The sequence below is a fragment of the Hoplias malabaricus genome, chromosome 12 (genome assembly GCF_029633855.1).
Source record: "Hoplias malabaricus isolate fHopMal1 chromosome 12, fHopMal1.hap1, whole genome shotgun sequence".
Lineage (NCBI taxonomy): Eukaryota > Metazoa > Chordata > Actinopteri > Characiformes > Erythrinidae > Hoplias > Hoplias malabaricus.
The window spans coordinates 25108481-25120674 of NC_089811.1; the positions used below are offsets into that span (position 1 = coordinate 25108481).

Genomic DNA, 12194 nt, shown 5'->3' on the forward strand with positions numbered 1-12194 from the left:
ATATTAACTGTGAGTAGTAGGCTTATACCACAATCCCCTCCTTTAGACCACTTTCCTGCCTTTTATTTACGTACACATGCAGAGCAGGGTTAGATAAAAGTTCCGCTAGCCTTCTATTCAGCACGCAGAGCTAAGTAGCTCCACTTTCAGTTTGTGACGAATGTGAAAATACAGGAAAATGATGAATCCTGTTTTTCTGCACTAAGGTACAAAAAGAGGATTCATTTTCAGAAATGTTGAAGTGTCCTTTTTAAAGGTTAGTAATTCCCCTTCTTCTGCACTCCTGCTTTGTAAATGCAGGCTCTGGTCGGTCGGTACTTACTCTTTCAGCACTCTTATCATGAATAGAGAGAAAATCCTGTTCTGTGGAGTTTTTTTTTTTTTTTTTTTGCTTACCCTGTTATACCTCTATCGAACAAGCACACAGGCAGTCCTCCTCTATTCACTGGGGATTAACCCCTTTTTGTGTCTTTTTAATGCATTTGGTAATGAGCATAATATTTTAGCAGCAGAAATGCTTACTTTATGACATGCTATTTATTAGGTCTAGTGGGTTTTATGGGAATGGTAATCCATGAGGATTTCCATTCATGATGACTCTCTCTCTCTCTCTCTCTCTCTCTCTCTCTCTCTCTCTCTCTCTCTCTCTCTCTCTGTCTCTCTCTCTCTCTCTCTCTCTTTCTCAGTGGTCTCCAGGCAGCTTGTTCTGTGAGCTCTATGTTAAAAGCAGGGAGCTCTGGGAGAAAAGCATTGCACTGGCCCAGTCTGCAGGTTCTCTATAGATGAAAGCAATGCAGATCTAGGTGCACATGGTCCATAGTGAAACTGCCTATCAGCCCCTCTCCTTACTCTGCTCTTCCTCTAATTGGCAAGATGTGAGGCACAGCTGCACGAGTGTTAGAGAGCCAGAGAGAGCAGAGAAGGTCTCCCAGCCTGGAGCAATGTGGCTTGGAAACAAAACAAATTGGTAGTATTTTGATGGAGCCTCAGCATGAGGTGCTGTTTATGGGATTTGAAAAAACCACTGGTTTGTTATTGTGCCTTTTATTTTTATTTTTTTTCTCCTATTTTTATTTTTCTACCATATTCAATGAGGAACTGTCTTCCAGCTGCTAGTAGGCTTTGATGGAATGTGTTGTCTTTCAATTGGAAATGAACATTGCAGTCAGGGAATAAGACTGGGGATAAACTTTGTTTAACCCCACTTCATAGTTCAGCTTAACTTTCCTTGAATCAGGATGGTGAGAGATTTGATTTGGTAAAAGCAGAGCGGCTGATCTTTAAACACAGGCGGTCTCTCTCCTCGCAGTTTGTTTGCTTATATTGGTGGAGGAATGACAGACATTTTCAGCTCATTTCTTTTCACATCAACACTGCTCCAAGTCCACAGAGGGAAATATCCCTCCGTCTACACCACATTTACCATGCTTCCCATTATAGTGACTCTCTAATGCCACAGGTTCCAAGGACACTGAACATGTCCATGGCTGCCTTCATTCAGTGATAAACCTGGCTTGAACTGTATAACGATGGCACAACAGGTAGTGTCACAGTCATATAACTTCAGGGTTCTGCGGTTTGGGGTTTAATACCTACTTCAGGTCATTGTCTGTGAGGAGTTTGATGAGTTCTACAAACACATTGGTAGGTGGATTGCCAATTCAGAAGTGTCTATAGCTGTGAATGCTGTGAGTGTGTTGCCCTGTGATGGACTGTAGCTTTCTAGGGTGTGTTCTTTGCGCCTAGTCATTCTGGGTAGGCTCTGGATACAAATGTTTGTGGCCATAGGTAATAAGAGCTGATGACTTGTGTTCAATTCCCTGCTTGGGTTCAGTACAGATCAATACGAACTGATGTCTTCACATCACATGTGTGTTTTACACAAATACCATGTAATTTCAGAAACTCTAGGGTAATTACCATAATTTTACACAGTTAGTTACCACGGCAAAGCACACTAAAGAGCTATTTAGTAACAACTAGGAAACTTGCATTTAATTTATGGCTAAATATAACTTATTTATCTTAGTATTACCATATTATTACATCTGTAAAGTGTGACCACTAATGAAAACCATATTCATCCTGCCATATTGGCACACACAGTAATTTTGTCCATTTCTTGCCTTTTGAAATAAAAAAAATAATAATAGCAAAAAAATAAATAAATAAATAAATAAATAATAAGTCTCAATGTTTGTCTTCCACCCATGAGAGATTTCTATAAAGAACATAAAAAATTACCATAACACAACTTGAGCTCTGGTGTAATACAGTTTCCCATGTTCCTGATTCTAATCTGTTCATATTTGAAGTTCAGTTATACATTCAGTAGTGAGCAAACAGCCACTGCTGTTATTTAATTATATTTTCAAGTATAAAACCATCCAGAGGTCTTCATGCAAGGTAGTTATAAATGCGTGGGTCTTGAGGAGGAAAAAGGTTGAGAACCTTTAATCTAGTCAATGCTCTAACATCCAGATTGCAATTAATAACACAAGAAAAAAAAAAGCTAACTACTGTAACACTAAGAAAACAGAATGAATGAGATGTGCTTGATTCACAACATTGATTCCAAGGTACCACTTCAAACCCTTTGACATCTCTTGACTCTAGGGCAGTGTTTTTAAAGGTGCACAACTGGCTGTGATAGTCTCTGGGCAGCTGTCTACAAACTCTTGGCCGTATAGTAAAAGTCAGCTGTCATGGACCATCATCTCAAAGTACAGTTTATTAATGTGGACTTTGTTTCCTGCGGTGTGATTAGATGGCACTGCGCCACATAAACATTAGTACAATCAGGTACTAGTTTTTGGAGTAAACAGCAGTTCAGACTTATCCAAAGGCTATTTTGTGACGCTCCATCACATTAGAGAACATAGTTCAATTGCTTCATAGCTTGTTGTTGCGATGCTTTGTACCAATCTAGCCCACTCCTGGCATTGAGCATGGTGACATTAGGCTCATGTGATTCTGCTGTGTTCTTGCCAACATTTAGTCCAAAATGTTTCATGGATGTCTCCAGATGTTCAGATGTTGTATAAAACCACATCTGCTCCCATAAGGTCCACACAGTCCCTTTCAGAATTCAAAATACACCACTGCCTGATGCTAGAGCTGTTTCGCTGTTATTCGTTTTTTCATTTGTTCCATAACAAAGGCCACGCTGATGTTTAAGTTCTATTCACAGAGCATTTTCCTTTTAGCATTTTCATGCAAATTGTCCAGTATCCACTTCTGTGGCCTTGCAGTCCACGTTTGAACACATCCTGATTCAGTCACGTAGGAGCTTGTGCTCAAGAATATGTAATTCAGAAATTATAATTCATGGCTCTTGCCTCATATGTAAAGTGGTAATGGTCATTTCGTGTCCTTGGATTATAAATACAGCTGATTAGAATGATTCATAGGCTTTCGGGTGGTTGTTAATGTCCGAGCAGATGTTGCGTGCTGCAGGTACGGTGGCGTCAGCAAATGAATCTCTGTGCTAGTTGCTGTGGGTTTAATGGAGCTGAAGATGGGAGCTCGCAAATATGGGTCCAGTTTAGAGACTAAATTAGGCATATTCAGATATGGCTGAATGTATTTCTGGATAAATCCCTGGGGTTTGGGCTTGACAGCACTCACCTGCACATTGCATCAGGGAAAAAAAGAGATATTGGACTATACCTTATCGCCTCTTCAAGCATGCTGTTTTTGACATTGATATGTTGCTTGAATCCTTAGGCACTGATTCAGCGGCACCTGCGATGTCTGAAATGTGGCATTTGTATTCCAGGTAGATATTACACCTGTTCAGAGAAAGAGAGAGAGAGAGAGAGAGAGAGAGAGAGAGCTGTGCTGGCTGACAGAGAAGATTTGTCAGCCTGGTCTTAACACCGATTCAAAAGCCACCGTATCTCTATCTCGGCTTGACGTCCATAGATTAAGTGCTCGCTGCTGCCTTGGTGTCTCCTGTCATCAGCCGAGCGCATGCAGTCTCCACCGCCAGGCCGTATCAGATGCTTTTTGTAATATTAAAGGAAGTAGTGTGTTTACATAAAGACTTTACTGTACTCATGGAATGCTTTTAGATAAATTGTTGCGCTCTCCTGACGCCAGCTTTAAGATTTGCTGCTTAGTAAACTAGCTCCTCAGCAACTTCTCTGGAGTCATATTCCCACTGTATTCAGATGCTCCCAGCTACGGGGTCTATGTTAAAATCACGAAACCATACTTTTCACTTGTGCTGTCTGCCAACATTGTTGGGTTACTGCTTCTAGAACAGAGCGGATTGAGATGTTTCCTGTCGCACTGTTAAATCAGATTTACTTTTCAGAGCTATGTCCATTCATTATAAATGTAAGCTCAAACTATGAAGGCCACAAGTTTCTTTAAGCATATCCCGATTTATGAGGCCTAGAAAAGGCTTTTTGTAAGTTTTGAACTACTGAGTTGGGTTTTCTGGCTGCTTTTGGAGCTGGATTACACGCTGATTACTCACTGCCACATCTCAGTTGTGCCATTGCTGTTAGATAGATAAGGTCCTTTGTTCTAAACAATGAACAACACTTTACTGGGCTTACAAGCATCTGTTTAAACAGTGATGCCTCAGTAAGACCTTGGTGGGTGGAATTAGCAATAGCTAAGAATTGAGGAAGAAATTTTCTTCTTTTTGAGGAGGATGGCCTCCAGATGAATTTGTTCATAAATTTCATAAAAGGCCATTACCAGGATTTGTACAATATGCATGGAATGTGGCTTGCCCTTTGTGGATGAACCGGTTACTTTGTGCCCCCCAAAAAAAAAAATCTGTGAAATGTGTAAACACATCCTATGTTACAAGGTCAGAAGCAGCAGGATTTTCTTTCCTCAGCAGAGGTAAAAAAAACCTTCACCCACACTGGCTTACAGCATTGTTTCTTTAATTCTGTACACTTGGGTTTTAAAGAATTTTGTGTAACATATAATTGCAATCCAAAATTCAAACATTCTTCTTCTCTTCTGATATTTTATGGTGACTGTTGTGTAGTTTTAAGAATGACCATTTTTATTTCAGAAAAAAATTAATATAATCGTAATAAATTAACCATTAATTTTCTACATTCACAATCGCTAACATCAAAGTCATCAGCATCTTTGAATAATATAAATCAAAACTCTATGTATTATTTTCAAAACAGAACCAATCAATGGACCTGCATTGTCGTGCTTTTCCCTTGATGGAACTCATAAAGAATGCAGTGACAAATAAATCTTTCTGGCTTATTTTTTCAAGCTACATTTTAGGTCACTTTGGACGAATTAAATGTCAGATGTCAATTTTAATAATAGTACAGAACAGTTACTATAAAATCACAAAATAGCAGAATTATATTTTAATTTTTAATTAAAATTATACTTTACACAACATATGCTATAAAATGTATTTGTAATACTAGGCCTGGACAATAATTCAATATCGGTATATATTGCAATATAAAATTTTCAATAACAGCAATATTATTTTTAAACACATTTATAATATTTCAATATCTGATGTTTTCTGATATCACTGACAGATGTTCATTATCAGGCGTTGCCGTGAGTTTAGTATTTTTTAAACTAAATAAAAAATGTATATTTACAAAGCCAAGAGGTTTATGTTTGACAGTGATGTCAAGTTTCTTTTGTTTTCTTGGTAGTTTTTCGGTGACTCTTATATTGTTCATATTGATATCAAATTTTTATTGTATTGACCAAAAATAAGAAATATATCTTGATATAAATTTTGACTGTATTATCCAACTTATATTGAGTACCTAACACATATATTTTGTGTATTACCAAAACAGCACCCCTAGTGGATACTTGCAATTGAACGTAAATTTTGTTTACTTTAATGGTTTATTTTATTTTTAATGTCCAGGTGAACAATTATAAAATACAACAAACACATATCCATAGTACGTATAGAGGAGCTAAATGGCGATGACTGTGGTTTATTTATATAGCAAGCTTCTGTGTTTTTGTGACCTTACTGTAGATATGGATGTGGTTAGAGCAGAGAGAAGCTCTGGGCATGTTGTGTTTACACAAAGGATCGGGCAACTATTGACTATTCTGGAGTTACCACGATAGCCTTGTACCTCCAGCACTAAACTAAAGAAGCCAAATTCACAGTGTTGTGAGGCATAGTACTGAGCGTCCGTTGAACTAATGCTTTAGATTACACACAGATACACTCTATTTCTAGGTTACCCTCCCGCTGTAGGCACTATTGATGATTTCTTCTCGTTTCTACACATTTAAGCAAGGTGTAAGGTGGTGAGATAAATAGTGGGAGGGTTGTAGGTGGAGAAGAACTAAGCTGCTGTCTTTCCTTTAATGTTCAGTCTGACCAAAGGTTAGCATTTGTACCATTTAATGAGCTTCATAAATGTAGTCCCCAAAGAGAAAAAGGCAATAACTCACATGCAAAAGCCAAAATGAAGCTGTGAAGGAGTCTGAGGATGAGGGAACTGTCAAAAGTAAAACAAGAAAAACAGGCCAGTGATAAAAGCTGTTGAACACTATGAAGCTTTTCATCTTTGTCATGTTCTGTGTTTATTTCCTGGGTGCAATTAAGCACTGTGAGAGTGTTGGGTTAGTCTGAACGGAGTCTTCCATTTAAACTGCTAATTAAATTTGCATTGACTGTCTCAGTCCCTTCTGGAGCGCTGCTGTAGCATTTGGTTTTCAGACTCATATTACTGCTTTATTGCCAGGGTTGAGGGGACCTGCATGGCGTGTTGAGTAGTTCTTTCATTTTAAAGACGAATTACACGTGGATCACTGCTGCGTTTAGATTGTGCCATTATTCTTGATACTAAGCCAATCTCGCTTTGATTAATTCCTTAAATGTGTTATTGATTTTGATAAATTAAATGTAAAATATATATGAAAAATAGCTTTCAAATAGACATAGTATGTGATTAATTTAATTAGAATGTAATTTGCTGAATACTACCCTGCAGATGTCAGAGTCGCAGATATTAATTGTTAGTCAAAACTCTTTTGCGCCAAAATTAAATAAATTAGTTTTACAGCATAAAAAATGCATATGTGTGACACACGGTTACAGAAGCGATAACAACTACATGTAACTTCACCGGTTTGGTAATGCTTTATGTTAAGGAACACAAATTACATGCTTATTTTCTTTGTTCAATAATGCATGAATTTGGTATTTATAAATGATTTATTCACTTTGCATTAAGCATTATTTACTGTGATATTTATTAGTAACTAACTGGGTGTCTGTTATCTGGAAATCACTAATAATTGCATGTTGATTTTCAGCGATGCACAATTAACATGTTAAGAACAGGTTATGCAAATCACTGAGCATGAATTATAATATATAAAGTTATGAATACCTAATTAGAAACTAAAAGAACTGAATAAGTATATAAAGGGTCAGTCTGGGTCTGTAATTCCGAATCTATTCATGATCATTTGGATGAAAAAAATCTCATAATGTCAGTGATGTCAGAATGTTGTCCAAACAGGATTTCAGTAACCTATAAGCATAGCCTAGATGCCCAGCTGCATGTGGATTAATGACAGTTCCATGTCATATAATGAAGAAAATATGTCTTTCAAATTTTTTTTTTGTATTCCTTAAAATAAAGTGTTAACACGTTTTTCAATATGTCGTGTCCACCTTTTACCTTCATCACTATTTATTATATCATTTGGCCTATAACGTGTATATGTGTCCAAACATCTGGGCTAGAAATTCAAAGGTTCAATTAATGTTTTGCTCATTTTGTTTCAGGATGCTCTTTTTTACTGACTATGGGAACGTAGCCAAACTGGAGCGCTGCAACATGGACGGCACAAACCGAACCCGGCTCGTGGATTATAAGATTGAACAGCCCACCACTGTGGCACTGGACCTAGTGAAGAAGCTGGTTTACTGGGCAGATGCATATCTGGATTACATTGAGGTAGTGGATTACAGCGGGAAGAACAGAAACACCATTGTCCAGGGGAGTCAAGTGAGTGCTTTATTAATTTGTTGGAGTAATATTTGTATGTTTGAAGCACATCATGGAACTGGCTTTTAACCCATGTGTTCACTCACTCAATCACTCACTCAGTCACATTTAACAAAATGTTTAGCACAACAAATCTCTCTGTTAATATGGTACTACTTTGTCAGAGTAGTTTTTTTTAATGGCTTGCACGTCACTCATCCACTTATTCATTCATTCATTCATACACTCAGTCGTTCATTAAGTCACTCATAACCATAAAAAACATCTTTTGTTTGAGTTTTGAATTTGACAATACCTTATAAAATTGGGTTTTACCCCGTTCACTCACTCACTCACTTGTTCGCTCATTCCCTTGCTCGCTCATTTACTCACACATTCACTCACTCCCTCACAAAATTCTTAGCACAACACATCTCTAACGTGTTATAGTGTTTATTTTCTGAGTGGGATATTTAGTAGCATATTTAAATCTTATAATGGCTTGTAAATCACTTACTCACTCATTGATTCACTCACTCACTCACTCGCAGGTAACAAAATGCATAACAGAACAAATATCTGATTTGAGATGCTACCAGTTTGTCTGAGTACATGTTAAGCTGTAAAACACTTTGTTCCATAACTCACTCACTCACTTATTCATTTATTCACTCACATATTCACTAACTCATGAATTCACTCCCTCACATTTAACAAACTACTCCAAAGGAAGGATTATTCAGTGGTTTGTGTCAGTAAAACTGTGTGCTTGTTTAATAATATGTGAGTGTTGTAAAACCCTATATAGCAGTGAATAGATCTCCACCTTAAAATATTTCTTTGGCTTTTTTGTATATTTGCGAAAGGTCACTGCGTTTATAGAAAATGGTGAATAGTGTCACCAGTCACTTGTTTTACAACTTCAGCCTGGTGGGAAATGGTGGAGATAATGTATGGATCTTCTTTAAGTGCTATACTAGAACAATGGGTGTGAAACTTCCACTCGATGTACCATAAAGCTGAAAGGAGTGGGACATCTCCTCACATTCACAGAATGAGCTGTGGATGCAGGTCAAAGCAGTCAGTAACAACATGTTTAAAGCTCAAATTATGTTCTTTTGTTCTCTCTGAATAATTAAGCGTAACGGTGGGTTGCAGCAGCAATGGATTAAGCTTAAGCTGGGATGAGACCAATGTTTCTATATTAGGATCAATATTATGAACTTCATTTAAATCTATTTAATCTACCGTTTCTAAATTAAATGTGATTCAATTTGCATGTATATAGGCAAAGATCATTACATTTTATATATACACAACATGATCACTGGATTAGGAATGCCTACCTTGTATCTACACTCATTGTCCACTTTGTAGACTGTAGTCCAGCTGTTTCTCTGCATACTTTCATATCCCCCAGTTCACTCTGAACTTTAATGGCCAGGACACCCAGAGGACCACCACAGCAGGAATGATTTGGCTCGTAGATCATTTGCAGTGGTACAGTGGCACTGAAGTGGTGGTGGTGGTGTGTTAACTTGTGCTGGATCAGACACAGCAGTGCTGCTGGAGTTTTTAAACACTGGTCCATTCACCCTCCACTCTGTTAGACACACCTGCCTTGTGTTTCCACTTTGTAGATGTAAAGTCAGAGATATTGCAAATCTGATTGTGGCATTCAATTTCGGAAACAAGTCTAGTCTTCTTTGATATGCTATACGACCACCTTTCCATTGGAAACTTGTGCCCTTGATCCAATATGGCAGCTTTCAGGATAGTGGCCATGTTCCAGATATAACCCTAACCCTAACCCTAAAATATAGGCCCCTATCACATATTACTACTTACTAGGGCAGGGGCCGGCAACCTTTACCACTCAAAGAGCCATTTGGAACCGTTTCACACAGTAAAGGAAACACTGGGAGCCACAAAATCCTTTTGAAATTTTAAATGAAATAACACTGCAAATAAGAGTTTTTTTTTTTTGGTCTTTGTGCTATGTGCTAAACAAACTGTACTGTGTTACATTTATGAAATCAATGAACGACTGCAGAAAAATGAAATAACATTTCTGCATGCAACAAAACATTTTTAACTCCGAAAAAAAGACGCTGGGTTGACGGCAATAATAAAATGTCTATTTCACTGAGCAATGAAAAATATGAATATATTTTTCAAGAAACCGCACACTGGCAGGTGTTGCACATTGAAAGTTGTGACATGTATTAAGTATTGCACATTGCACCAGTAAGAGCAGGGTGTGAAGGTTCAATTAGCAGAGGGTAAGAGCACAGTTTTGCTCAAAATATTGCAAAGCACACAACATTATGGGTGACATACCAGAGTTCAAAAGAGGACAAATTTTTGGTGCATGCCTTGTTGGCGCATCTGTGACCAAGACAGCAAGTCTTTGTGATGTATCAAGAGCCACGGTATCCAGGGTAATGTAAGCATACCACCAAGGAGGACGAAACACATCCAACAGGATTAACTGTGGACGCAAGAGGAAGCTGTCTGAAAGGGATGTTCGGGTGCTGACCCGGATTGTATCCAAAAAACATAAAACCACGGCTGCCCAAATCACGGCAGATTTAAATGTGCACCTCAACTCTCCTGTTTCCACCAGAACTGTTCGTCGGGAGCTCCACAGGTCAATATACACGGCTGGGCTGCTCGCCCATTCCAATGCCAAACGTTGGTTTCAATGGTGCTAGGAGCGCAACTCTTGAGCTGTGGACAATGTGAAACATGTATTGTTCTCTGATGAGTCCACCTTTACTGTTTTCCCCACATCTGGGAGAGTTATGGTGTGGAGAAGCCCCAAAGAAGCGTACCACCCAGACTGTTGCATGCCCAGAGTGAAGCATGGGGGTGGATCAGTGATGGTTTGGGCTGCAATATCATGGCATTCTCTTGGCCCAATACTTGTGCTAGATGGGCACATCACTGCCAAGGACTACCGAACCATGCTGGAGGACCATGTGCATCCAATGGTTCAAACACTGTATCCTGAAGACGGTGCCGTGTATCAGGACGACAATGCACTAATACACACAGTAAGACTGGTGAAAGATTTGTTTGATGAACATGAAAGTGACGTTGAACATCTCCCATGGCCTGCACAGTCAACAGATCTAGATCACCAGATCACTTTGGGGTGTTTTGGAGGAGCAAGTCAGGAAATGTTTTCCTCCACCAGCATCACGTAGTGACCTGGCCACTATCCTACAAGAAGAATGGCTTAAAATCCCTCTGACCACTGTGCAGGACTTGTATATGTCATTCCCAAGACGAGTTGACACTGTATTGGCTGCAAAAGGAGGCCCTACACCATACTAATAAATTATTGTGGTCTTAAACCAGGTGTTTCAGTTTCATTGTCCAACCCCTGTATATATATATATATATATATATATATATATATATATATATATATATATATATATATATATATATATATATATATATATATATATATATATATGAAAGTGTGATCATGTACAGTATGCAATGGAACTGATGTGAAAAAAGAGCTTTAAGCCATGATTCAAAGCTTTGAACGAGCAGTTCAGGGCCATACCCACTTTCACAAATGGTAGAGGGGGCAGGTGCAGCGTGGGGATGGATTTCAGAGTTAATGATGATTATGGCATTTATTCCCAGCAGCTACTGTATCTGTGTGGCTTCCTTTGAGTGCTGAATTCACAGACACATTCAATGATTAATTAGTTGAAATGAATACACAGACCAGAGACTAGATTGTGTGAAATGGATTCACCATTAGAATATTTTACCTGAAGTGCACTTATGAGGCCGATAATTAGGGATTATTATTATTCAAAAGACGACCTCGGCAGAGCAACCTGATGGGTCTCTCATTGTGCGAGAGGGGAGCAGGGCATGCACAGAGAGGCCTGGATCACTGTATGGGTGCAGGTGTGCTCAACTTAATGGTGGCCATAAATATAGGCTCCCGACATGCTTTGGAGGGCTCGCTAACACGTTCCGTTCCTGCAGCAAGTGAAGCCAGCATTCTGCTTCCTCCAGAGCTGCGGTTCCCCTGACGACCTCATTGTTCTCCAAAAGCATTCTCACTGCTTCATCGCCAACTCGCTTAAGCACCTTTCCACCTCCCTTTGTGATTCAGATTTTACTTTCCCATGCTAATTTGTTGTTTTCAATTATGGCAAACCCACATACTGACTTAATGAAACT

General features: G+C 38.7%; 1 protein-coding gene across 1 annotated transcript in view; it reads left to right on the forward strand.

Annotated features, from left to right (window-relative positions):
• lrp1bb (low density lipoprotein receptor-related protein 1Bb) overlaps nt 1-12194 on the forward strand; it is a 471212-nt gene that overhangs the window by 207425 nt on the left and 251593 nt on the right. Inside the window, exon 9 of the mRNA XM_066685917.1 lies at nt 7778-8000. Coding sequence (XP_066542014.1) covers nt 7778-8000 — 223 coding nt within the window. The remainder of the gene's footprint in view (nt 1-7777; nt 8001-12194) is intronic.